At 39.9% G+C, this 27,771-nt stretch overlaps 2 protein-coding genes across 2 annotated transcripts; both read left to right on the top strand.

Moving 5' to 3' along the window:
* Nucleotides 1–2,157: 2,157 nt before the first annotated feature.
* LOC113582551 (cytochrome c oxidase subunit 5A, mitochondrial) lies at nt 2,158–5,282 on the top strand. Its single transcript, XM_027018368.2, has 5 exons — nt 2,158–2,351; nt 3,972–4,088; nt 4,540–4,661; nt 4,890–5,018; nt 5,131–5,282. The coding sequence occupies exons 1-4, from the start codon at nt 2,279–2,281 to the stop codon at nt 5,001–5,003; spliced, it is 426 nt and encodes a 141-aa protein (XP_026874169.1). The 5' UTR covers nt 2,158–2,278; the 3' UTR covers nt 5,004–5,018; nt 5,131–5,282.
* Nucleotides 5,283–5,775: 493 nt separating this feature from the next.
* On the top strand, nt 5,776–27,288 carry arid3b (AT rich interactive domain 3B (BRIGHT-like)). The gene is made up of 9 exons (XM_027018367.2): nt 5,776–6,025; nt 6,964–7,629; nt 14,877–14,951; nt 15,351–15,423; nt 22,671–22,854; nt 23,072–23,322; nt 24,276–24,581; nt 24,693–24,782; nt 24,937–27,288. The coding sequence occupies exons 1-9, from the start codon at nt 5,990–5,992 to the stop codon at nt 25,107–25,109; spliced, it is 1,854 nt and encodes a 617-aa protein (XP_026874168.2). The 5' UTR covers nt 5,776–5,989; the 3' UTR covers nt 25,110–27,288.
* Nucleotides 27,289–27,771: the final 483 nt, after the last annotated feature.

Raw genomic sequence — 27,771 nt, 5'->3', positions numbered from 1 at the left:
AGAATGTTTAGGCCATTCATTTTACTTTCAGAATTGTTATTGCTTATTGTATTTGCTCGGTTGTAGCAAGGACTCATACTATTAATACTAGTTACTAGACTTGCATATTACTAGACTAGACTTACATATTTATGGCAACAAACATTTTATTGCCTTATATGAGCATGAGTTTGTGTGACAGAGCACATGAGAAGGAAGGTTGATGTACCAGCACATCTCTAAAAGATGAATGCTCACATAGGATCTGTACAGCCACTTAAACTGGTGAGACCCCATCAGTCTGTGCATTGGTATAGTCTGCAAGGGATTCCCCTAACTGCCTACCAGGCAGTCTACTAATCTCTCAGGAATTACATTTTATTATACATTTACTGCATAATTTTACGATAGAATCCAAAAAGAGAATGAGTGAACAAGCTAACTTTGTATGGAAAAGGTTTTGCAACCTGTTACATTGCTATTAAACTAAAAAAAATACCACCAAAATCAATTTCAAGGCTGAAAGAAGTGGTCCTAACTTCAGAGGAGGAAAATGGTGCATATTTTCATATTTCCCTACATATTTCCCTGACTCAGAACCACACTAAGTTCACGTGTACAATCACATGTACGATCACTGGCAGAAGAGGGCAGGGGCATGCAGGCCACACACTGCTGTTTATAGATTTAAATAATACAGGGGCTTCCAACTTGCCTCTTGTGGTAAGGCCCCTTAATTTTGCACTATGCCAGTGTGTAGAATGTATTTATATTGTTATTGTTTATGTGCTGTAGTGGAGTTGACTCCATTGTTGTAGTGTGATGGAGGGAAAGAACTCAGAACGCTTGAATCAAATCACCAATCCAAGTACACAGCTCCTGTTCAGAGTCACTGTATCAGTACATGTTGTGTCTGCCTGTGCTGTATGTAGAGTATAAAGGGCTAAATGTGTGTAATGTGATGAGCAAACAGCACCAATCAGGCATTAGCATTTTGGGCATTATGACTGCAACATCTCAGAGGCAATGTCCATTTCGACACTCAGTGCCCCAAACATATATCTCTCCTGCCTTTCCCACTGTGATACCCTTATTTTGGGGCACATTTATCTCAATGTACAATAAAAACTAACCATTCAACAATACTGTGAGGTGTAGTATGAGCATTATAAGATTTTCATTAAACAAAGAGAAGCATACAATATTTAAAAATAATGACATGAGTAGTATGCTAAGCATGACAATTGTACTGGACAATACTCATAAAAACAGTGAGAAAACTGTATTGAATATAAATTCCACAGGTACTCACCTACCTATCTTCATTTAGAACTTTAGCATGGGTGCTGGCACGATCTTGCCCTTGAATGCCGTTGAGTTCAACAACATTCAGATCAACCAGGGACAACTTCATGCAAGCACCTCAGTGTCTTCTGACAAGTTCCAAAATCATCACTAACAATGTGCTAATGAGATATCAAATTCCCCAAGTGGACACCCATCAGAGGGAAGGAAAGGCATTCCCTTATCCAGGAGAATGTGAGAGCAACTGTGGAGAACCTGCTATGAAATGGGATTGAAGCATCAGGGAGCTTGAAACAGAAATGGGAAATTTTGGTTTAGAGGAATGTGAACTGGGCTGAGTTTTAAAAAAGCAAGCCGTGTTGCATACAATTTCTCATCCAGACAGTGCATGATATGCTTCCAAGCCCATCAAACCTGCACACGTGGGGTAAAGTGGTCACTAGCATGCCCAGTGTGTTACAAATGAGGAACCCTGGAGCACATGCTCAGCTGCTCATCAAAGGCACTTGGTGAGGTACTGAAGCCATTAGTGTAGGAGTTGAGTGGGCATAGCAGTCCTAACCATGCAGGCTATTGCCTTTGTCTTAGCTGGGGAGCAGTGAGTACCTGCCAGAAGAACAAGTACTCGCAAGAACAAGTGTCGCTTAGTGGTTTGTGTTTTCGTGCACTACTACAATCAAAAACAATAAAATCCATTCTCAAATAAAATAAAAATCTTAAATGTGAAAATCTTGAGTAGTCCTCCGTTTAAAGTTGCGTTAAAATTACATTATTTCCTCTGGTGTCCTAGGTTATCAACCATTTTCGGGTACCTAGCTAGGGTTTACTATCAAAATTAACGTAACTGATGCGCATGCTCGGATACTCAATCGCTGCGTTGCACGCCAACTAGCAACCAACATCGGCCTCCCGGTTCAAGCTGTGTGAGGCAGCTAGCTAAGCTAGCTAGCTAGTCTTTTGGAGTACAGCAGCAGTCAGCCAGGTGTCCTACATTATGTTCAGAGCTGCGCTTCGCCTTTCGGTCTCCGGTGTTCGGAGTTTAACACGATCACGACCTCAATGTACAGGTAATTAAAACATATCAGTTCATTTGTCGTGACTAAGCTACATTAAGATCAACGCGTTTATTGGGGCGCAAGATTCTTAGCTAGCACAGCGCCAGCTAGCTAGCGAGTAACGGTGTAGCTGTAAAGTTGATGTTGGCTACCTAGCAAAGTGGCATATCTTGGTTCTTAGTAGTTATAGCCCATTACGACTGGCAGCATTATTCAATGTTTAATTCAACTATTTGCATTTTTCAAATATCCCCATTTCGGAAACCACTGTCTTGGCCAGCGCTAACTAATTCTACGCTGTAGTTGGACTATGTCCTTGCAATGACCCAACGAGGCCCTGGTGCACTGCAGTGTGAACGAACAAGCTAACATGGCTAGCTAGCTAAGGTAACTTAGCTAACTAGCTAGTTTTTAAAACGTCGTTTTAATTCACACGTGTTATAATAGATGTCTAACGTCGACCAGTACAAACACTTGTGTCCTAGATTTTGTATACGTGGAATATAATTTTGATTTATATAAGGTCAGACAGATGGTTAAGTATTTCCCTGTAATTAAATGTCACCCTGATATAGCTTGTTTTTTGCCTACTAGCTAGCTTGCTTGTTGTAAGCTAACCACTACAAAGATGCAGGCGCGTGTTGGTCTGAGGCAAAGTACCTGACAGTTTTGCTGTGGCTAATGGTAGCTACTGTTACTAAAGTGAACACCGGGGTTTCGCCATACAAGGAAATGCATACATGTATATTCTCAACTGTACAATACCATTACTAATCCGAGAGAGTGAGAGCTAACGCTTGCCTCTCTCCATTACAAGGTTACGAAGTTTCGCGAGACATAATTTGTGATTATATGGCCTTGCAGACACATTCCATTTGGTAGTGTAAGCATTGATGTTGCTGTCACGAATACGCCCGTCTTTTCCACATAATGAGATTATCAGATGTAATGTTAATTTCACAAGCCTCACGACGCTGCTGGCAAGTGACCTTGTTCTGTATTTCAGATCGATTCTGAAGTTGTGTAACTGTTTTGACATAGCTAAATTATGTTGTTTAACATACTTGCTAGGGTTTTCCAAGTGGAAACGTTATTTTATTGCATGCTGTGATGCATATAGGTAGTGCAAGTTGATTTCTATTTGAAACCCAGTCTATTTCCTTCCCAGTGTGTTGCACAAACCTCAGTCCTAGTTTTAGGGTGCAGCTCTCACACAAAACAGACTGCACCAGTAGAGAAATGAGAACAACATTGATAAATAATGTTTGTTCATCTGTTTTACAACTGTGTAACTAAATGCTAGCAAGAGTAAAATTTAGTTAATTAAGTTATTAGATGGGTAATAAACAATCCAGGTTAAGGTTATGCCGAGATATTGCAATATGTACAGTGCTGTCTGTGGGGGGGTGGGTGCGCAGTCATTAGTAAAGATAAGTGAGCCACTGCTAGAACACGCATAAGAAAAGCAAACTATAGGTAATTTATCTTAAATATAAGCCACTTCTCTCGTATCTTATATGTACATCTGTATGCTTTTCATATATTATCATCACACAGGATATTTGTGGTGTGTTCATTTGAGCTATTTTACTAAGGCTTTTTTTTTTTAACTCTTGTATTGTTTCCCCTCAGCTCCTTTAGGTTCCCGCTGCTACTCCCATGGCAGCCAGGAGACAGACGAGGAGTTTGATGCTCGTTGGATTACCTACTTCAACAAACCAGATATTGATGCTTGGGAACTGAGAAAAGGTAGGCTGTGAACATTATAAACTGTTTCTGTGGGATTGTAACACCTATGGTCAAAATATATAATCTGAAAATTGTCATTTATTTAAACAAGCAGTAGAGTTAACTTGCAGTAGTGGGTGTGGTATTGTTTCTAAATTGAGCCCTTTCATAAATTGTGCAATGTTACCTGGGATGATTTCTTTTAATTTTTTGAACTTGTACTTCCTGGATTTTAAGACCGTTTTTTGTGTATCAAACCCATCATCCAGACCATCCAATTTTAAAATGAAATCCATCTGTGAATCCATTAGTTGGATAAATCCACAAAGATCTCTATCATTTAAAATGTGATCTAATTGTGTATTAGTGATTTCCTAAACATGGTAACTCAAGTATTAACATGGTAAATTGTTTTAAAAAAAAAAGTTTAAAAAATACACTAAATAACATGTTTGTTTCTGTTTTCTCTCAGGTATGAACACACTGATTGGCTATGACTTGGTACCTGAGCCTAAGATCCTGGAAGCAGCCCTGAGAGCCTGCCGGAGACTAAATGACTTGGCCAGTGCCGTCCGCATTCTTGAGGCCGTCAAGGTTAGTGGAACACACTCAAACATTTGGTTCCGTTGTAGGTATTACCTGTCTATCTATTAATCCTCTTCTTTTGTTTAGGTTGAAATACTAAAACAATGAATTCTTGATCTCTGTTAAACATTCCTTGTGGGTTTTTTTTTTTTTTTTTTTTGATACTTTAACCTTCTTCTATTTTGTGTATTAAGACACTAATGTAGCATGTGTCACTTCTTTCTGAATTTGGCACAGGACAAAGCTGGACCCCACAAAGAGATATACCCCTATGTTATCCAAGAACTTCGACCCACGCTTGATGAACTGGGCATCTCCACACCTGAGGAGTTGGGCATTGACAAAGCATAGACTTCTGCCATTATTGTGAGAACTAGCACATACTCCACTATGTACACCACATGTGTACAAAATTGTCTTCAATTATTCATATTTCACTGTAACAGGTCAGTTTTTGTCTTATTTCTTTATCTGACAGTCTTCCAAGGAACTGTTGCTGTTATCGGGACTGAGTGGACCTCTGTACTTGAAGTCTTTGCTTTGTGTTGTTGTATTTAATCTGCCTTTATTATGTTCTTTTGCTTGTAAAATATTGATGGACCTAATAAAGAGCAAAATATCTTTACTGAATTTTGTTTGTTTGTTATTCAAAAGGTCTTGTTTCCGAATTACTGATGTCCATGAATTCACTGTGGCCTCACGGATTGCGTGACTTGAATGACGTTAGTGCAACACCAGCGGTTTTCCCTGTCATAAAAATTAAACGTTAGCGTTCAGTAAACTCTTCCACCACCAGGGGGCATTAAACGAGTGTTTAACATCACAGCTAGTACAATAAACCGCGTAATTGAAATTTCCGTTTAAATGTTTATTAAGTAAATAAACTAAATGGGAGATACTTTTACTACTATCAATGTTCTAAAGAAACTGTTGTATACGTCCGCAACAGAAGTCAGCTGAAAATAGAACAACGTATCAGGAGGCATATCGGTTCTATAAATATTTTACTCGACCGTGGCGAACCAGAAATGTAGACCTACTTGTTACTTTAGCCAATTGGGCGGGCAGTATTTATACGTTGATGTGGGGGGTTTGGCTCTGGGTGGAGTGGGAGTCCCTGTGCGCAGCGGATCGGGAGGTGAGGTCAGGCAGACATTTCCCTTTGGCTGCCCCCTCCTCTTTTTTTAAGTCCCGACATCGATTTTTTTCCTGCGAAAACCGAAGGGCTATTGAAGTGTTATCGGGAGATATCAAACACTTGGGTGGATGCACGTCTTCTTGCTACGTTATTCAAGCTCCAACAGCTTTGTGATAGAAAGGTTCATCTAGGAGGAGGGATGGTAGACAATTCCAGTAGCAGTAAAGCGCAAATGGTGAGTGCTGGCAAAAATCCATGGTGACCGTAGCCTGATTGATAACTACTGTAAAATATGATTAGCAGTCTTCCAGAGTCAAAAGGTCATGAACGTTTTATAAGTATAACCAGTAGCTTTTGTGCGTGAACGTGCTTTTATTTATTCCACAATTCGTTCTGATCACCATGTGTGGATCTAGTTTTTATGGTTCTTAAATCCACATTGTACACGTCATGATTGCAAGAGTTTTGTCCCCCTCCCAATTTTGTACACTTCTGGCAGATTTGCTGTTGTTGCTACGAAGTGTTGTTAGCGTTTCGTTGTAAATTGCTTTTGCGAAGTTCTAAAACACTTAGTTAATTTGTTTCTTTTGAAACATACCCCTCTTCGGCTACCACTTGGTTATCTGTCGTCCTGTTTGTGGAGTTAGATTTAAGTGTTGATTTGGAAGCTCGCCGTACTATGTGCACCCACAGATCGAGAATAATGTTATTATATTAAGAGCAGACAAACGTAAATACAATTGTTTTTAAATCTATATAGGTTTAATAGTTAAAAATGCCATGAATGCAATAGATTTAACCATAAATTAATTATTTAGCTCAACGTAAAGCGACACAGTTCGGCCGGAAATCCGGTTATCCTTGCCAAGTAGCCCCTCTTCGGGGTCAAAGAACATTTAGTTAGCTAGCAATGGCATGCAGGCAGTTTAGTTTTCAGTAGATATAATTTTAGGTTTTCTTCTATTTCCTGCCCTATTGTATTATTATAAATTACGTAGTCCTATAGTTTTGAGTGTCCTAATAAGTCTGAACCAATTTTATACGTTTGAGAGTTGTAACTACTGTACGTAAGAGGTCAAACATTAACTGTGTCACTGTAACAAAATGTACAGAAAACTAAAGTAATGTAGTAATGTTGATTTATTTTTTACTTGTTTGCCCTTGTTATACCAGGATGGAAGCCTGGCGGGAGCCTTCTCTCAGACAGCACTTGGTGGTGCAGCTGGTGTCAAACTTGAAGCTGTTATGGAGCAGCTTCAAAGGCAGCAGCAGGCCAAACTGGAGATGGAGCGAAAAGAGAGGCACCTCAGCGAGGCCCACCTTCTTTACGCACAGCAGCTAGCCGCTCAGCAAGCCATCATGGCTTCAGCAAGGGGCCGGAGTGCACCACTAACCCCTGACTATTTCAACATGAGCACTCGAGAATGGGCCCCAAAGGGCAGCCAAGGGCCTCAGAGCAGCACTGTCTCTGCACAAAGCAGCATGGATTCAGAGAGGGAAGAGGGAGATGGGGGGATGGACAAAAGAAGGGCTTCTGCAGGAGAAGAAGATGAAGACGACGAGATGATGGATGGTGAAGAAGGTAGCGAAGATGATGAAGGCGAGGGTTTGGAGTTTCTGAGGAAGCAGAGTCTTGCTCTTCAGCAGGCAGGCATGGGAGTGCCTCCATACCCTTTCCCTGTTTATGCAGCCTCCCCCCCAGCTGTGAAGAAAAGGACCCGCTCACCTCCACCTAAAGTGAAGGATGACCCAGAAGGCAGCCCATCTCCTGCAGACCAGCACTCGTTCAATACGCCTAACGGCCTGGCCGACTGGAACTTTGAAGAGTCCCTCAAACAGGTTTGTGTTCATACCAGCTTGTCTTGTTTTGAGGACATTAATGAAGTTAATGATAATGTGTCACAAGAGCAATGTCCCACCAGGTCATGCATAAAAGTCTAAAGGGACAAGATTGTTTTTTAGATGCATTGTAAATACATTTTTCAGTCTCTCAGTTCATTGAAGTGGCAGAACTGCATATGCATGATACTTGTGTTGATCTGGGGAAGTTGTGATTAAGTTGTAATTTTTTTTTTAATCACAGTGTCTGTTAATTATTCTTCTGTTTTCAGAAGATGGCTTTGTATTTATGATTTTTTGTTGTTGGAATAATGTAGCATAGTGGTACTAAATATAATATCTAGTCTATCCCAGCACACGTTTGCTCATAATTATATTCGTAATAGTCTAATGTCCCCCACCTCCACAGTATAACTTACTTAACATAAATTATCCTGTCTGACTTTTCTATGTTGAATTTGTCCTCTTGAGATCAAAGCCATATGGTATCCTGATATTTCACATTGGTAATTAGGATCCTATTCAGCGTCATATGTTGACCTATTTTGTCTTTAAACATCCTCGGAGTAGTATTCTGGCAGCCTGCCTGGCGGGCTGGAAGTTTTGTTCTCTCTTCCATTCATTTTCTCTCTTCTTCCTGCATTCTCACTTTCCTCTGTTGCTCCTTGCCGGTGGTGTTTTCTCGGAACAGACACTTGGCAGGGTAATGTTTTCTTGGCTTGTGTCCAGAGAGGCACGCCATCAGGGCTGCCAGACAGAAGTCAGAAGTGTTGTAGGCACGTGGCCTCTGCCACAGCAGGGCAGCCACTTGGTCTTGCATGCAATGATGGGCCTGGAGAACCTCACTTGCACTAATACTGTGACATAAAATCACAGAGGTTTTAAAATGATAATGGTGAGAGGCTGCATTACCATGTTTGTAGAATGAAAATGTACATGAAGTTGCTTCAGCACAGTTAACCACTTGAATGGCTGTTTGGTTAGGAAAGGATTGTTCAAATGTACATTTGGGTTTTGTTGGGATAAAAATATTTTTTTACCTGATTATTATTTTTTTTACTTATATATTTTTTTTTGTATGAGTTGGCTCTGTTTCCAGTCTGAGTAAAGTTTAGTGAGATGTATATACACTTGAAGTGAGATTTCGTAGTTCATTGAAAACTGTTCTCCTATTATGGCTTTCCTTCAATTTCATCCTTTTTTTTTAAAAAGAAATCTTTCTATTAAACTTAAATGTCTCTTATTGCTTATAAATCTTTAATAATAGGCACTCTGTAACGAGCTACTTTTTTTTAGATGCACCGTTCTTGAGCACATAGCTATAAAGCTACTATGGCGGGAAGTGAGGCCCCGTGTTGATTGGCAACGCTGGTGTTTTCTTCACACCCATGTCGGCATGGATTTAGGAGCTAATGGTGTGTATGTGGGTGTGAGTAATAAAACTGCACATGCGCTCTTAAAATATACCAGCTTGATGTGGGCTTTGTTATTTTAGCTTCTTTGTCACTGAACAAGCTTCCATGGCTATGTTTGGATGAACACTTTTTAACATGTAATTGCTGCAAAGCCAACACTAGAAACACTACAAAGGAATCAGTTTATTATTAGTGCTTGCGGTGTAAACAGTTTGTTAGATTCAGTTTAGTTTCATGAAAATAATTAAATCAACCAACTGGTCAAACCATTGGTTTCAACCAATGATGGGAGTGTTTCTAATATTATTTTCATGCTTCCCAGCATTAAAAAATTATTTAGTGTGGATTGGTTAGGGAATTATGTTTGGCCTCACACAGCAGGACTCTGTGGCCCTGCGAGTTATTAGAGAGAGGGTGGAGAGTCCCCTTTGTTAATACATGCTTTATAGAAGTGCTTTACTTTTGACATGGATGGGGGGGTTTACTGTTGCCTAAGAATTTGCTTGTGTCTCTTTTTGTTTTGTTTTCTTTTTTATCTTGCCTCTCTTTATGTCTGCTCTTTAGTATTTAATGATTCTCTGCTGTGGTAACAGTATCAGATTTCAGGGGTAGAAGAGGGAAGGGACTCGTTTGATAGCACCATCTACACAAAAGAGAACAGATGCCCCCAAATGGCATTTTCAAATGAGAGCGGGGGCTGGTTGGTTTTTTGTTGTTTTTTTTTATAAGTATTTCACACTGGATGAGCCACGGACAACCAGTAAGCACCTGATTTAAATCAAAGTCATGCACAAAGATCATAGTAATGTTTATATATAATCTTAACAATTTACATAATTTATTACTATATGTACATTAAAACCACTTTAATACTGTTTTATTCATAATCACATTGGGGAATAATTCACTGGATACTCAAGTCATGAGTTGTGCCTTCTGCTCAAGCAAGAAACCTTCAGTAGATAGGAGATTGGACATTTCATTAGGCAGCAATTAGTATATAAATGGTGACATGATATTTTTATTTTTTTTTTGGATCAACTTAGAACTTTCTCATACACAGAGCACTTCAAGCAGTGTTCTCTGAAATATAAGAAATTATTAAATAAGGAATCTCAGGAAAGCACATATCCATTTTTCTCGACAGTAATGCTGACTGATGTTTGCAGAGACTACTGGAAGATACAATGGGGTTTTTTCTTGTCACACAAAAGTGAAGTTGTCTGTTTATTTGACTGACACAATGAGACTATTGTGGTCTCCTGGCATGCTAAATTAGCATGGTTAATGGTGATTTAATCACACTCTGTGTACATTGGACCACATGGCTACTGAGTTATAGGAAACCAGAGTTAACTATAACCATGCACTGAGATGTAGCCAACCAGAGTTAACTATAACCATGCGCTGAGATGTAGCCAACCAGAGTTAACCGTAACCATGCGCTGAGATGTAGCCAACCAGAGTTAACCGTAACCATGCGCTGAGATGTAGCCAACCAGAGTTAACCGTAACCATGCGCTGAGATGTAGCCAACCAGAGTTAACCGTAACCATGCGCTGAGATGTAGCCAACCAGAGTTAACTAGACTAGTGTCAAAGGCATGAGGGGGATGAGAATGGAATTTGTGAAATTTTCCTTTGTAATTGTGACAGTTAATGCATTTTGTCTTGACCTTTTTACATTAGTTATATGTAATAACAGGAAGTTGTGTTTATTTGGGTAATTTCACATAAACTGTCATTTCACTAAAATACGTTTACTGTGTAGGGTCTGGTGTTTTCTGTGTTTAATAGAGGCTGTTATTGTAAAAAGGCTAACTGTGTACTCATAGACAAAAGGTCTTTTCAACCCAAGGCGTTGATGAGACGTTGCTGTGGTACCATGCCAGTCTTGAAGGGTGGTCAACTGTTAAACTGTTTTGACATTGTTGAAGCCTTGAAAACTGGAAGGCCAGTTCCAGTGGTCCTTCTTTGGGTCAGAGAATGATCCTATTTGTTAGCTACTCTTGCATTATTTAACCATCGCCATAGCAACACATCAAGCCTGCGCTTGTAGTACAAGCCAGCTGGTGGCAATCAGTTCTTATTATGTCAAGGTTTAATGTTGCAGAGGAATGATTTGCCATATAAATTATCAGTTGGCTTAAGGCCTGGCACTTGGCCATTGGTGTAAATGTCAGCCAGGAAGATTACATCATATTAGTATTATATTGAAACTCATTGCACATAGCCCTCACGCTAACTGCAGTTATATGTAATATAGTTTAGCTACAATTTTTGCACAAGAATGAAGGTATTACATATTAAGTAATTGTATTTTTCAGGTTATCATTTAAGCATTATTGCTGGACAACTCTCTTGGGTCCTGTGATGATGTGATCTTGTCATCAATGGAAAGTGCAGCCATCTGTGAGACGGATCAGAGCATATTCAGTTTACATAGTCTGTGCAGCACCTGTCATGAAGACTGGCCGTTCTACTGTCTAACATTGCACGTTTTGGCCAGGAAGAGAATTTGTGTGAACTGAGCAATGGACAGTAGATGGTTGGTCTAAATGTCTCCATTGGGAACAATGCAGCACTGTGGGTTGGATTCAATGAGCCTTTGTCCTGGACCTTTTCAGTAGGGTAGCGTGAACTTTGGTTGGGAAAGTGCTCTGAAGCCAAAATCTGAGGCATTTGATAGTAAAAAATCTTTAAAGGCTTCGAGTAAGTATGTGAGGTGCGGGAGGGGTTTGGTGTGTCAGTCTAGATTGTCCAGCCCCACCCAAAGGAAACATTCCAAGTGGAATTAAGGGTCCCTTCTCTTGATATGGTGAGAATTCCCACCATGGACCTGTGTGAGCAATGAATAGAGGGAGTGGCTGTGCTGCAACCATCCTGTGATTTGTGACCTTTTCAAGTCAATTTCACTGGATGTAACAGAAGTAGTACTACAGGGGGGGTGGTAGTCAAATAGAAAGTTGTATAGGGGAAAGAAAGGCGATCTGCGTTTTTCAATTCTCTGTCGGTTTCCTATACCTCACAGAAAGTCTAGAATGTCTGTCCCCCTTCCAACCCCCTACTTGGTGCCTGTCCTGACCTGCCTGAGATTATTTTCTCCAAAAAAGGTTTAAGATTCACTCACATCTTCAGAAACGTAATAACGCAAAACATTTCTGAAATTCTGCTTAAAATGAATATAGTTGGAATATTTAGGGTTTTTAATGTCATAAACAGGGGTCATGATTAGGGTAAATATACCTCTAAAGTAGGAATAACATGCCTATACATCTGTATTGTATTGCAATACAAACAAAAACACTGCAGGCCTTAAAAAATTGTAGCTTCACTAATTGTTAGTATTATGTTCAGTCCCTGGATTTTTGACATCTAAATGTGTGAGTTATGTGCCATAATCTCTCCGGGAAAAAATTAGGTTGACTGTGTATTGCCGATTATGTATTTTAGATGGAAAAAAGTTTTAATATTAGATGTTAAATGTTCTAAATCTTTCATCATCTAAGCTTGAGCAAAGCGCACATCCTAATAACGGCACTCCACAGCGTGTCCGTTTCCTTAAAAGCCAGGCTATTGTGTAATATAGCACCCAGTCTGTACTCAGCCAGTGATGAGCCTTCCCTCAGGCCTTACTTATACTTCATGTTGCTTTGGACAAGTAGCTACAGGCTCCTGCATAGCCCTTTGTCTCTGGGCTGTTCTGCTTTTCTGTGTAGGCAGAGTAATGTTGGATGAACGGAGATTTTACACATTATGTGTATTCGGGCATGTGTGTGTGTGCAGTTTCATTTCTCAAATACACTACTGGCTTTGCTTCTGTTGACAAGAGCCTACTGTAAAGATATGAAATCTTGGGCTAAAGGTGCCCTCCCCAACCTCAGCCTCTGGCATACCCAGCATTGCAAAGAGATGAATGATTAATTGGGTAACTTTCATTAGAGAACTACAAGGCCTATAACCTAGATTTGACCTAGATTGAAAATTCAGAGCATATCCTGCAGTTCAGGTCAGTGGTAGAGCCTATGGAGCACTTGTCCCTCTATTAAAAACAAACAAGCAAAAACATCTCATTGCTGTCCTCCAAGATTCCTTTATTGTCCTCAAGGTTCCTCTATTGATTTTCATGGGCATTGCGGTATATTAAAAGGCCAACAAATAGCCCAAACTGCTGAACAAACCGAACACTTGAAAAATAAAAAAGTGAATATAAAAAATATACATGTTTATGCACATATACAATTTAGGTCTGTGTAAGTTTTTTAAAGCTCTTTCTAAACACTGTTACAAAGGGATTTGGACCCCCACACTCAAAATATTAAACTCAAAGCTGAAATATATTCTTTTTAGCTCCTCCCATGAAAGTGTTTGTGAACGATTGTAATGTTGCTGGAAACTCTGCATGCTATATGGGCCTTTCCAACACACTAGCAGCCCCCCACTGTAAGTTCTGTTTCATTCAAAACCTTTGAAGCCCCCTGTTGACTTTCACCTAAAAGGCAAATGAATGTGTTTAGTTTTCAGAGTTGCAGTTTCTTTTGTGTTGGTGGAGAAACACTGAGAATCAGCCCAAATTTTTGGATGTATTTTTTTTTCTTCCTGGAATGTCATATTTCTCATCAGACTTTTTTTTTTTTTTTTTCTTGTCACATCAAAATCAATTAAAGTTATATCCTTCCCATTTCAGGGTTTTACAATGTATGCTGACACACACACACACACACACACACACACACACAGAGAGTGAAGTCACACTTTGTAACAAAAGATGTTTGTCCTATCTGCCAGAGTAATTATTTGACATGGGCTATTCTACTGAATTGATATGGGGGAGGGGACTTCATTTCCTCTTTCTCACCCAGATGGTCTTCCTGCTCTTAACTAATTTGCCCACTCACCAATCAGTCTTCTGTAATATAATTAGTAAGGCCCAACATGACCAGTATGCCTGATAGCAGCTTGCATGTTTTATAAATAGATAATTTTATATGATCTGTGTATGTATGTGATTGCCTGCAACCAAGTGTCAGTGAAAAAATGCACTGATGCTTGACCAACAGAGCTGCTTTTCAGAATTTTGTGATAAGAACACTTAAGAACCTTTGAAGTTTATATAGTATATATGTGCACACACACAGAAACATCACAATACCACACAGTATGTCTGCCCTCCACAGTTGCTCCCCCACTGAGTGTCTTCTCCTCTGGTCCCAGCTGGTGTATGTTTGCCATAAACTCTGAAGATCCTGCACTCTCCCCAGCTGTGATTCACTTAGCATATTAAAGAGGGGGATGGGGGAAAGCTCCTGTAAAACTGCTTTATTGCCTTTCTGCCTTGTCCTTTCTAACTCTGTTCACACGAGCTCCAGGGCTGGATAGCCCGTAATCAAGCAAAGAGCATGTGCACCATGGGCGCTTGCAGTTTATAAGCGCTTTGTGGGCCCAGCTGACAACACCAGTAATGCAGATCACACAATGAAATAAGCTACAGATCACAGGAATGCCAGCAAATAAAGTGCCTAAAAGCCACTAAAAGTACCCAGATATTCATGTTATATTAACTTTTATACCTCATGAGACTTAGGTCATGTAACTATAGCTATAACCTGTAACTATAACTCTAAGTGTGTCCTGTTCCCATTCTTTAGGGTTTAGAGGTCAGCACTAATTTTGTGTTGTGATGTTTTTCCCCATGTCTGTTTGTTCTTCCCAGTTCCTGACCCTAGCTCTTTTTTCTATTGTATTCTTAGCTTTCTCTCTGACCTCCTTGGAGACTTGTTGTCTAACTGTGCCACCCAGGCTTTCAGAGTTAAGTGTGTCTCTCCCTCTACAGAATGGCGGTGTGAGTTGGAATGAGGAAAGTGATGGAGGGAGAGGAAGAGGGGAGGCCTCCAGAGACTTTGCAAAGGTAAACATAAAAATCCAAAAGTCAGGGCTATTAAGTAGTTATGCTCTTATCAGTGACACACTGACACAGTTTTTACAATGTTGCCCAGAGGGCTCCTGCTGTTCAGAAAGTAATATGCCAGTGCAGTGGGAATGTAGCTGGACAGTTCATACCCTGAGAAGGGACAAACAAACTGTCAGATCATTTAATTTAACTGAGCAAATAGTCATTTTATTCTGGAACTAAAGCTGATAAGTATAGAAACTAAGCAAGCATGCAAACACTAGCGCTACATTTATATTGAGTAAGTTGGTCGTAACTTCTAGATGGTGTTTTGGGTTGTTTGTGTCAGCTCTGCTGTAAATAATTAAATTTTGCTGTAAATAGTTTATATTGAATATTGTCCTGTTTTTTGTGCAGCTTTATGAACTGGACAGTGACTCTAACCGGAAGGAGTTTCTAGATGACCTTTTCACTTTCATGCAGAAAAGAGGTGAGCGCACATTTTGCTTTTATATTTTTTGTCAAAACCCCTTGGTTAGAAAAAATACCCATGGTATTAGAAACAGGTCTGAAAACAGGACACTTGACATTTCATTTCAAAATCTATAAGCCACATTTTGTTTAATGTCCTATTCACTCATTCCTGTTTGTTAAATGTGATTACTCATTGAACTTGATGTCTGTCTCGTTTACACATTCCCTCACTAGACACTACCCCTGATTTTGTCAAGCTTCAGGAAACATTAACTGGCCCCGCTCCTGTTTGCTCAGGCCTTTGCATCGGCGTTCTCATAATCTCCTGTCTCCATCTACACCATTGCGCATAGTTAAAATGTGTACATGGAAACATGTTACTGATACTACACATTACCCAGCAAGTAACAGTTAGTGGTTATGTTTTTAGACAAATGCCTGTAAAAACAATTAAAGTTCAGTTTTCTTTGACACACAATATTCTAAGTGACACCAACAGGGCATAATATGAATTTGTCTTATGAGTCTGTCCTTTAATTTAGTTAAGTGGAATCATATGGCCTCATGATTGCCATATTGTGACAGTGAGATGAGCTTGCCAGCGTCACCAGACAGGCTAAGCTTTCAGTGACACAGCTTGACGGGGCTATTAACCCCTACCATAGGATTTAAACTCAACCAGATGGGGAGCTGTTTGTGCTGGCCTGCTCACCCCCCCCCCCCTCCCCCCAGTAAGTGCGGGTGTCAAGAACTGAGACTTGATAATGGAGGGTGGATGGCAATGGTGTGATCATGTCAAATGTCTGTCAGTAGGGTCTGCTGCCAATGATTAATGATGTTTGTTTGACTGCTTTAGTGTGAAAGACATGCCTGTTGAACCAGTAAAAAACATGAATCACAAACTTCTATTCACAAGTTTTCTGTTCCTAAAAACTAGGTCAGTTAAATTGTGGCCCACTTAACAGCGTGGGTAGCTTTATCATATCTGTTGCTTGATATTATTTTTCTGCCACACAAACTAGAGGTCAGCATGATGGCAGCAATTATAGAATGTGAGGTAAACACCACTGTCTTCTTTGTAACAGAATACAGGTCACGTAGGCAAAATAATGATCTCTTATTACTCATCATAGGTTACCCATATTTCCCAGTGACGGTGCTATAGTATTACTGTCCTTTTGAAGTTTTCGGTATGCTAAGCTATCAACTGCAGACAGCTAATAGTGGACATTGTCTTTGCATTGTCATTGGTAGTTTGCAATAAGCTTGCATTGGTAGTTTGAAGCACAGCCTGTCTGCAGTGTTTATTTGTAACTGATTTGTATTTGAGGTCACACTCAAATCAGTCAAACTTCCTCTTATCAAAACACACGTACAAACATTTCAATATTTATGCACCTCCATGCATTGTACTCCTTGTCTATGTCTCTGAAACCTGATAAGCCTGAAGGAGCACAGAAGCAACTCAGAAGAGGTATCTGTCTGTGTGTGTGTGTGTGTGTGTGTGTGTGTGTGTGTGTGTGTGTGTGTGTGTGTGTGTGTGTGTGTGTGCGCGCGCGCACAGAGGGGGGCAGGTGGGGTGGCCACTTGCTCGGGGCTTCGGGAGAGGTGGATTAAGGGGCCCCCTGTCCTTCTGCAGAAGATTAATGAGGCCCTAAAACACTGGGCCCCACCTTTTGATATGAGGAGAATGACAGACAGTGGAAAAGAAGAGACAATGGAGAGGCTGGAGAACATCAGCAGGGCGTTGGAAAAAGAGGATGGAAGGGAGAGGAAATAAAGAACAAGAAACATGAAGTTTAAGAAAAGTGCTCTCAGCCAGTGAGCCAAATGTAGTAATATTCTAAAGAACAGTTGATGTTGACCTCACAAGCCTGAGAAGGAATAGATAATGGACACCCGATGATCAAAGTCACCTCTAAATGTATACTTACAAGAAATAAATTTTGCCTAATGGTGTGATGAGGCATAATTGAAAATACTTTATATGTATTCAGCAATATCATTTAGCATTTACACAAAAACTAACAAAAATAATAAGAATTTGAAACTGCACACTTTCTGCCAGAGTGCACTTATAAGGTCTTTGTATAAGGTATGTGGTTTTGTGGAATGTTCAAAATGGTGTTATTTCAGTGATTCTACTGATGTGCAGAAAACAATGGGTTTCTTAGTTACATGTATTGTGCAGCGTTAATGGTGAGAGGGGCATGTCCTGTCTGTGGCTGTTTTGTCTTAGACTCTTCTGAGGCTTGTTATTCTCCTTATGTGCATTTATGACATCCTGCTCCACACACTTCCTCTGGGCTTTTATGTCTCCTGCTACTCCCCTGCCCAAGCTTTCTGTGCTTTTATGGTGACTGACTAGAGATTTGTATAAAAAAAGACAGAAGACCCCCTCTAGCACTTACTTCTTCTCTGCCGTGATCCCTTTCCCTGCGTATCGTGTAATTTCCAAAGACTGAGACAGACTCAATAGCCATGCACTTTGCACTCCTGTTTCTGTAGTTATGTTTGTGTAGCTGATGAGGTAAGGCACTTCCAGCCAATCAGATGAAGAGTTCTTAATCAAACACACATTATACTCACACAGTCACATGCACATGTCTGTACATTAACACTTTATGCCCATACTATTCATATTCAATATGTGGTTTACATCTGGATAAAACATTTAACACTTATTCAGGATACTGAATAAGCTGCTGTTTGGGCCTGTTGTTTAAACATTAGCTAGTTTTTGCTATTGGTGATTTTTTTTTTCTTTTCTTCTTAACAGTTTGTCAGAAAATGATTTGCCTTTGAAAGGCATGGCAAAAATGTTGTTGGTGGCTGTTGTGTACTGTTAGCAGAAGTGAAGTAGAGTTTCCTATCAAAACCATATTACAGTTTAATTAATAATGTGAGGACTTCCTCATCTGTGTCCATGAGCTAACAGGTTAATCTTAATGTAAATCTTTGCATTAGTAATCCTATCTTGATATTTGCACATCTGGCACGAGAACTGCTGTGTATGCAGATTGCATTTATACAGAGGATGGCTGAAGAAGGTCAATGGCAAGTATATTGTTTCAGTGAGACGTGCTTTGTAAAGCAAGGAATAGACCCCACATTCTGCTTCACTGCCACATCTCTTATATAAAATGTTGCAACTATTTCCCAACACCCACCCGCATTTGGGGCAAATTACATGATTCTGTTTGGTTAAGTTTATCTTTCTCCAGTCTAGATTAGAGCAGAACAACCCTTTTACCCAGTGTGCATGTAAAATGTATGTGTGTGTCAAATTGATTGATAGATTGTTGAAGCAGGAGTGTGTTTTTTGTGTGCTGGCCCCAGTCACTGACTGTACAGCCCACTCTGGTCTGATCTGACAGGGCTCTTTCAGCAGTAATCCACACTCCCACCTGCACTTCTGTCCATGAAGGAACTGCTGCTATTTATGAATTTTTGGATTCTGATTGAAATAAAGATTCTTTGTAACTTCTATACAGAATCAGCACAGTCATGGATGCAGACATGTTTAGAAAAACGACAAATGTAGCACAATCCCAGTGCTACAAGTCTGGAAGAGTAACAGCTAGCACATTCTTTCTTAGCTACCTATGAATCCATTTTTATTAAGCTGCTGTTCACGTAACAGCTGAATGTGCTTGGAAGACAGCATGAAGTGCTTAATTCTTTACAGCTGACTGAAGGAGGTGTATAATTGGGTAGCACCCCTATGAATGGACAAGGAGAATAGACAAAGTCAGCCTGCCCTCACACAGTGAACGCAGTTGTTTTAGCAGCATTTCACATTACATTTGGTGAACTGTTTAAAGTGTCTGATGTTACTGAGCTGCTGTTTTGCACATACATAAAGTGACCATAATATTTTATTTATTTATTTATTTATTTACTTATTTACTTATTTATTTAAAGGAAAGTGTAATGAAGCGTACAGTTAGGCTTTTTTACTTCAAAAACCTCTTGGATGTTGATACTGTCTGCACCTTTCAGAAGGAGAAAGTTAATCTAGATTGTCCTACATAATATATTTACATTGTCATTTTAGGTCCTATTTTGCTTAGCAAGTTCTTTGAAAAAATGCCTTGGACAGAAATGACTGATCTGGTTTAGATAGTTGATATTTTGTATGTAACAAACAGCAAATTCACTTTTTAAAATATGGTTTGAACAATTTCATCAATATGCTTCCCTGATGAAGTTCAAATAACTCAGAATTATCACCTGTGGTTTACAACCATAGTGCAAGAGTTGCGTTCAGTACTTAAACTTTTCAGATTGTGATCCTGATGGAGCAGTACAAGTACTCTTGTCATGACTTGTCCTTAGCCGTTCAAGTCTTCTGCAGTGCCTTCAGCCACCCTCATCATCCATAATGCCTGATCTGGTGTCGGCTCATGGATTTCCTGCACCGCTTTCCTACTTCCCTTTTTGCAGTGGTGCTCCAGTAAGAAAGGCAATCATTGTTTAGGCCTGAGAGTGGTATTTCCTTCAGCCAGCTGCCAGTGCAGGGCCTGCTGTTGGTTCATTACGGAGTAAAGGCCTCTTCATGTGGGCAGCTGTTTCCCCTATATATAGGGCAGGGGTCAGATTCTCTGACCTGTTTTTACTACCAGGCTAGATTGAACAGGGAAGAGCAAAGAGGTGTAATGGGTTTCAAGAAAACATTGTTTAAAATGATACATTTTTATTTTAAAGATTTTAAAATATAATTTAATGAACCCTGAAATCTCCCAGTAATTAAGGATTATTTACTGTTGAGTACTGTATAATAATTGAGATGTCTTTTTGTCTAGGATGTCATCATTCATTCTTTCTCCTCTGTAATGTGTCCAAACCCTGGTCTTGTTTAATTGGTGTCCCTCTGGCTTGTTAGTTGTGACTGATTTGTTCAAGGCTCAGGAACGTCAGGGCCTGCATGCACTCACAGAGCGAGGCAGTCAGTCTTCAGGCTGAAGTGGTGGCTCTATTTGCAGCGCTGCGCTGCTTAATGTCACAGCTCACTCATTCATGCTTTCCTGTTTTATCCTAATGCCCTATACCTTACAGGGCAAAGGAGAAGCAATGTAACTGCATTAGGGCATAGAGAAGGTTACTTTAGCCACCATCAGAGCTTCCTCAGTGGAGAAAAGGGTGACTGGCTTTTCCACTGTGTTTGAGCCAGATTGGTTTTACAGTTATGGTACATGCCATAGTCCCTCCCCTGAGGCAGTGCTACTTCACATCTCTTGCTTTTGACCTGGTCCTGAATCCCCGCCATGCTGACCTGGGGGTAACCTTGAGCTCGGGCCTTGTTCACTGATCGTTTGATGAACGAGTAATGTCATCCCCAGCGTTAAATAACTAGTTTTCAAAGCAAGACCATGCTCCTGTCTCCCCAGGAGAGTGCTGGACCCTGTCTCGTAGGCCTGTGGTTCTAAATCACGATCTGCTCGCTGGGTAAATGATCACTTCATGCCTATTGGCATTCTCCTGAGAGGGGCTTCAGAGAGAAAGTGAAGCATGTGCTTCTGTTAGATCTTTATAGAAAGAGCTCATATTCATCTGTGCGATGAAAGAATGAGGTTAAATATCAGGGTTTGAGCTTGAGAGATCACTTTGGCTGTCTAAATTTGATTTATTTCAAAGATAGTTGTAGGCCACATTTTATGCTAGTCACCCACAAGATAGGAAATGGACATTTGTTAAAGTAGTTGTGAGCAGCTGTTAGTAGTGTTTCCATCATCTGAAATTTCTTGAAAGACTCCTTACAGCCCACATTCCAGTTACCTCCAGAAACATTAATCTTAAAGGAATTGTAAGAAGGAGTTGTAAGAAATATAATAGTAATCCACACATTCATATATGTCTACTCTGCAGATATGCTTCACTTGCCCATGTGTACACTGTGCAGATATGCTTCACTTGCCCATGTGAACACTGCAGATATGCCTTACTTGTCCATGTGTACACTGTACAGATATGCTTCACTTGTCCATGTGTACACTGTGCAGATATGCTTCACTTGTCCATGTGTACATTGCACAAATATATTGTCTTCCACACATATATCTGCATAATCTTAACCTCAGGTTACCAGGGCTGTTCTTACCAGGCCCACAGTGTGGATTGAACTAAGCATTTTTGTTCGTGTTTCTCTCTCATTCATATATCCCCCATCTTATCTCTAACTGGGCTTGTGGGTGTGTGCTAGAGCACTTTTAGACTTAGCAGACACAATCCCTCCAATTGAGCTTCATTACCAGGACCTATCCACATTACTTTGTCACTACTGCTTGCGGATTAAAAACCTGCCTCATTTCCCTCTCAGATGGAGCAGATGCAGAGCATCAGCTTTTGAGTTTTTGCACTGAACCTTCGAATTAATGCATAGAACAGATTCTTTCAGTATTACCCTTTTTGAGGTTTTGTTTTGTAGCCCCTTTTATAAATAATACTAATACACTTATAGCCCCTTCTAAAGAGTGCTGAGAGGAATCAGGCACTTATATGAACAGAAGGGGTATGTAGACACGTACAAGCAGTGAGTCCGTTCAGTACATTTTTTTAGTGCCACTCTTGGATAGAAACATGTCATAGTAACCAAGAATATGTAAAATAGTGCATATATATATATATATATATATATATATATATATATATATATATATATATATATATATATATATATATATATATATATATATAAATAAATAATACACCACCTCTGAAAAGCAAAAAGTAATTTGTAATTTAGTAATTAAATGATGATTTGCAGTCATCTTTGCAAACCTGAAATCCTTTTATTTGATATGCCAAATGTTCCACACTGAGTAATATCAATATTAATAATGCCAGCAATAGCCTCCATAAGTTAATGCAGAAATGATGTTCAGCTTCATATCCTAGGTGACTCATAACCTGGCAATCAGGGATTGAGCTGGGTGCTTGCTTGGTAGCAGGGTAGGATGGAAACATTGCTCTCTCCCTGTTCTTTATGTAGTGTTCCTTGCCTTGAGTGATCAAAGTGAAGAGCATAGCGTTCTTCTCATATCCTTCATGTTAGAGCTCTGAGAGTTGGAGTTATTGGCTACAAACTCATTGGCTTCAGTCTCAAAAAATACAAGAAAGAAAAACCTGCATTTTGTAATACATCACTAACAGCAGTCTTAGGCCTTCCTTCACACGATCACTGCACAGTCTTCATTGTGTTTTATGACTTTGTTTAGTGTTCCGGTCCTCTAATTTAATCTCCAATGTTCATTTTCTTCCCAGGCACGCCAGTGAACCGTATCCCCATCATGGCCAAGCAGGTGCTGGACCTCTATAAGCTCTATAAGCTTGTGACAGAGAAGGGCGGCCTGGTAGAGGTGATCAACAAGAAAATCTGGAGAGAGATCACAAAAGGCCTGAACCTGCCCACATCCATCACCAGTGCAGCCTTCACCCTCCGCACACAGTGAGGATGCAATGATCATTAACTCTTTTTATAAATTAATATATGAACACCACATTAACTCACTGTAATCCACAGTTAACAGTCATTAATTGTCAGTCAACCTTATTTTTTGGTGTCATGCCTGTTATTTGCCATCAAGCACTGGTCAGTATTAATACACTGTTGCATATTGGTTTGAACTGTATCCCGATCCATGCTCCCGTGTCCGTTGTTGTAGGTATATGAAGTACCTCTACCCATATGAATGTGAGAAGAAGGGGCTCAGTTCTCCTGGGGAACTGCAGGCTGCCATTGACAGCAACCGCAGAGAGGGTCGCCGCCCTGGCTACAGTAGCAGCCTGTACCGCTTCTCTCCCTCCCAAAGTGGAGGTGCCCCTCACCTCCTCTCTCCTCCCAAAATGCACCTGCCTTCCTCTGGACACAATGGTCTACAGAGCACACCTACTCCAGGTCTTAAGAAAGAGACAGGTAATTACGCCTGGATTTTTAGGCTGGGATTACTCTAACCGAAATTCACCAGCAATGCTGAGCTGTTTGATGCTCAAATCACTGCAGAGATCACTATGGCTGGCAGGTTACTCCTAAGTAACAAAGCAGTTTTTCAAATAATATCAGAGTCAATAAAATGTTCTGTAGATTTATTCACTTTAGTCCTTTGCACTCATGGCATTTTGTTTTTTGATTGAAATTCTCAACACTAGAAGCTGTACACCTAAACCAGCTAGCATGCATATTAGGTTGTTTTATTTTTATGGGAAAGTGGAACTGTTTTGAGCTTTAGGGGGGGTCAGTGTGCGTTTAAGGGTCCAAGCGCCACCTTGTGACACGATGTGAACATTGTTTAGTGTAATTTTCAGGAGAAATATAAGATTTAGAATATTATTTAATGTTAAAATTAAAATTTTATATTTAACATTTTATAACTTTTCAGTTACTTCCAAATGTGATTTATTGCCAGAGGGTAAGTGAAATGTCTGGCAATTTTAGATGTTGTCGGTTTGTAGCAGACAGGAAATGGAGCAGTTTCCCTGGACTGCAGGGGCTAATTGGGAAGGGCCAATGTGTGAAAGCCATTAAGAGGCCTTACTGCAGGCCAGCAGATAGGCAGTCACTTTGGGGGCATAGCCTAACCCCTTGTACATATGGCTGTACAGTTCAGTGTACCCTGCTGTGAGAAAAGTCTTGAAATGTTCTCATATTAAAGAGTGATCTCTAACATTATTGTCTGGTTTAAATCTGTTTTAATCAAGCTTCTCATGGTTATTGGGGACTGTTATGATGAAAAGAGCATGAATTGGAAATAATTTATTTGTGTAATGACCAAGTAATTCTGATTCTATGACCTCTGCTTAATTGTGATTTGATTTCGAAAAGGTTTGTATAAATCATTTCTACACTCACTAGTCCTCTCCAATGTGCAGTGCTAGTCCCTGAGGAGGGTCCTCCCATGCTGCCCGGGAGACTCCCTTTGGCCTTAGCCCTGGGCCACCAGCAGCAGTTGGCTCGGGCTGCTACACTGGAGCAGCTGCGTGATAGGCTGGAGACGAGCATTGGTCCCGTCGCCCTGGCTGCAGGTGCTGCTGCCATGGAGGGGCCTGAGAGGAAGATGGCACGGCTGGCAGAGGAGCAGCAGAGACTGCTACAGCAGGCCTTCCAGCAGAACCTGCTGGCCATGGCATCGCAGGTGAACCCTGCCAGCCTGCGCGTCAACAGCACCAGTGCCCGCGGTGCGTGCATGGGCTTCAGCCCACTGGGGCTCTGTTACATGGGAATTGTGGATGAATAAATGATCTTAGCTGGCAACACTGCTAAAAATGTATGTTCTCTTCCTTCTCTAGAGGAAAAGCAGGACCTGTCACTCAGCATCTCATCAAATGGATCAGCCAGTATCACTGTATCAGTGGAGGTTAATGGGGTTATTTACTCAGGTCTGTGACAGGATTGATACTAACAGAATGTTACTCATACCCTGTCATTGTTTTCTCTGTTTTTCAGTTACTTGCTTATTGTCTTCCCTGTGTAATTTACTGATTAGCAATTTACTTAGCACCTTCTCTTTTTACCTTTGTTTTTTTTGTACAGGATCTCTATATGCTCAGAAGTCCCAGGCAGCCATGCCTACCTCTGTCATGGCTACATCCGTAAGCCAGCGCTCTACCCTCAGCCCCAGCGTGCCCTCCTCCTCTTCCTCCTCCTCCTCCTCCTCCTCCAAGGGCTGTAGCTCTGTTGAGCCCACTACTGCTGGTTCTCCTTAGCTCAGCCCACCTAATTATGGTCTCCCTCTCCTAGAGCAGCTCAGCTATGGAAAGTGGTTGACCATCCAGTGGTCTATCAAAGCCAAGTCTACCTCCTTTTTGAGATCCATCAGGCTCACATTTGCAAAAAGGGGCCTCCATTTACAAAGAGTTTATTAACTGCTCTGCCCTGTTGCAGGTGGCCTCTGCCCTTTTGCCACAAGTCTGCTACAAACCCTCTCAGGACCTGGACAATCATGAGAATGATCAGTTCCAAAATCACAACAAATACCTCAAATAACTTAAGGAAACTGTGTTATGAGCATATGTCTGTGCTCAACATATGTTAAATACCTTGACTAATATGCTTTCAGCTATGCATATACATCCATGGTATCGTCTGCTTACAAACACCCTCCACCTAAACAATCATGGCACAAAATACTCTGCCAAATCCAACAGTTGGAATTTAAACTTTTCATATTTTACCACCAATAGGGGCTCTTTTATAACATGTACTGTACTTGTTATATGCACACCAACAGTAGGTTCCAAAGTATTAGGACCGAGTCCCCTCAAAATATCAGGATTGTTCTCTGGTCTATGACTAGAGGATTGGCAGTTTTTTTGCCCCTTTTTTGTTGATTTTGCTGGACTTCAAATGGACAACAGTTTCATCAAGAGTTTTTTGCAGACTTGATTTGGTTAGGAATGGGGTCAAACAAATGTATTTTTTATTTAGTGTATTTACTTGATTTGATTGTGGATTTGTTTTTCCAGTATTTTTAGTTTATAGACATCCAGATATATATATTATTTTGATTTGGGAAGTTTCAGGTAATTTTGAAAAGACTTTTGAGTAATTGAGTTTTGCTATTATTTAGACATTCAGACAATAGATTGGTCTAAAGAATCTACTGTGGAATCTATATAACACATAGACATTACAGTAGAGGGAACACTTGCTTTTCTGCATGTCAATCATTTAGATAGCGTTGGACGATCAGTCATAAGCTCAGAAATCTTATGAGTACTTATGAGTCAAACCAGGATATCAAATGCAGAAAAATGCTGAAATCAAAATCTTATAATGATCAGGGTATTTGTTCATTTAGAATCTGAGTTATCTCAATTAATGCTAATCTTGACAAACATCAGTGTTTAAGAGAAAAATAGGAACAGTGTTTTCAGATATTTTTAGATGGGGTTTTGGGTTTGTTTTTTTGGGTTTTTTTTTTTGTTCCATTATCACCCCACCTATATATATATATATATATTTTTTTTTTTTTTTTCTTTCTTTCTTTCGTTTATATAAATTCAAACCTCAAATGCCTTTCCATATTGGAAAGCAAGTTTCTCAGGAATGCTCAGGTTGATCTCAGTGGTTTTTATCTCACCACCCAGACCCCTTACATCTAGTGAACAAAGCTAGATATACCTCAATGGGATAAATGAACTAGCTACCTCAGAATTACATTTGTATACTATGAGAGTTGGGTGTATTTCAGAATCAGCTCCAGACACTAGTTAAATCAAATAAAGAGTTTTATGAAGTCCTTCTGAAATGTTCTCTTGCTGAATTCTGAAATGTCCTCTGGTTAGTAGAATATACAAAACCTCCAATACCTCAGAAATTTGTAGATAATTAATGGAAAAACAACTTTAATACAGTAGTATGAGGAAAATGATTAGAGGTATATGACTTCAGATGGAGATGTCTCAGAATATTAAGTTATTCAGAATGTCAGTTATTCTATAAAGACCATGCAGCAATGGGATTAGGGTATATTTTATTTCTTTCAAACAGCTTCAGTTCAGGAAGTAAATTTAAGGCCTGATAAATCTGTAAATACTGGTGAATATGAATTTTGAATTAAACTTCATTGTAATTACGTAATGTACCAAATTGGAATTCTTCTCAAACCTGATTGTCTTAATATAGCACAGAGCAGTCCATGGTACTGCATCAGGAGGTGGTTATGTTACCACTGAACGTGACCACCTCCACTATTCCTACTTTGACATTTTGTGCTTAAAAACCTTGCCTGACCCTGATGTGCAGATACTTTATCTCTCATTTCCTCTTTGTACTGTATTTATCAGAAACATACACAGCTGAAAACCAAAGACCATTATACTGTGTTTTTAATGTCTCTGGTGTTCTCACTTTATTTACACATGGAATTTTAAGTGGAATTAAAGTCTGACACAAGTCATGTGTAGACTGTCTTTTTTTTTTTTTTTTTTTTCTCTCTTCACTTTCCAGTGTGATTTTGGGCAGATATGGATTTTGAGTTTTTAGGTAGAATTTGTGGATGGTAGTTGCTTGAAAAAACTGGTGTAAGCATACTTACTTCAGTCATACCAAATATACACACTCGCAAATTAAAGTATCATAAATTAAACAGGACATGGCCAGATCATTTCATAAAACAAGAACAGAAAGCAGTTCATCCTGTTCAACACCAAATGCCACTACAATTTTTTTTTTAAATACACAAGTGCCAACTGATTGCTCAGCTACCAACAACCTTTATGTATGCTGCTCTTGTTAAATGTAACTTTCCATTTGTTCTTTTTCAAAAGTAACAATGCCAAATAGTTTTTAACTTTGCTTGAGCCTTTCTGCCTCTTTTAATGTCCTTGCTGTGTAAATATTATCCAATATTATGCACTAGCTTTT

This window comes from Electrophorus electricus, chromosome 2 (assembly GCF_013358815.1).
Source record: "Electrophorus electricus isolate fEleEle1 chromosome 2, fEleEle1.pri, whole genome shotgun sequence".
NCBI lineage: Eukaryota > Metazoa > Chordata > Actinopteri > Gymnotiformes > Gymnotidae > Electrophorus > Electrophorus electricus.
The sequence above is the reverse complement of the archived record's forward strand: the minus strand, read 5'-3'. Positions and strand labels throughout refer to the sequence as shown.

What these genes read in the sequence shown, in the direction of transcription:
- arid3b (XM_027018367.2), top strand. Translation starts at nt 5,990, where the DNA reads ATGGTAGACAATTCCAGTAGCAGTAAAGCGCAAATG. An exon ending in CACTTTCATGCAGAAAAGAG is followed by an intron (nt 15,424 to 22,670) that starts GTGAGCGCACAT and finishes TTTTCTTCCCAG; the next exon opens with GCACGCCAGTGAACCGTATC. An exon ending in GCCTTCACCCTCCGCACACA is followed by an intron (nt 22,855 to 23,071) that starts GTGAGGATGCAA and finishes CCGTTGTTGTAG; the next exon opens with GTATATGAAGTACCTCTACC.
- LOC113582551 (XM_027018368.2), top strand. Translation starts at nt 2,279, where the DNA reads ATGTTCAGAGCTGCGCTTCGCCTTTCGGTCTCCGGTGTTCGGAGTTTA. An exon ending in TGCTTGGGAACTGAGAAAAG is followed by an intron (nt 4,089 to 4,539) that starts GTAGGCTGTGAA and finishes GTTTTCTCTCAG; the next exon opens with GTATGAACACACTGATTGGC. An exon ending in GCATTCTTGAGGCCGTCAAG is followed by an intron (nt 4,662 to 4,889) that starts GTTAGTGGAACA and finishes AATTTGGCACAG; the next exon opens with GACAAAGCTGGACCCCACAA.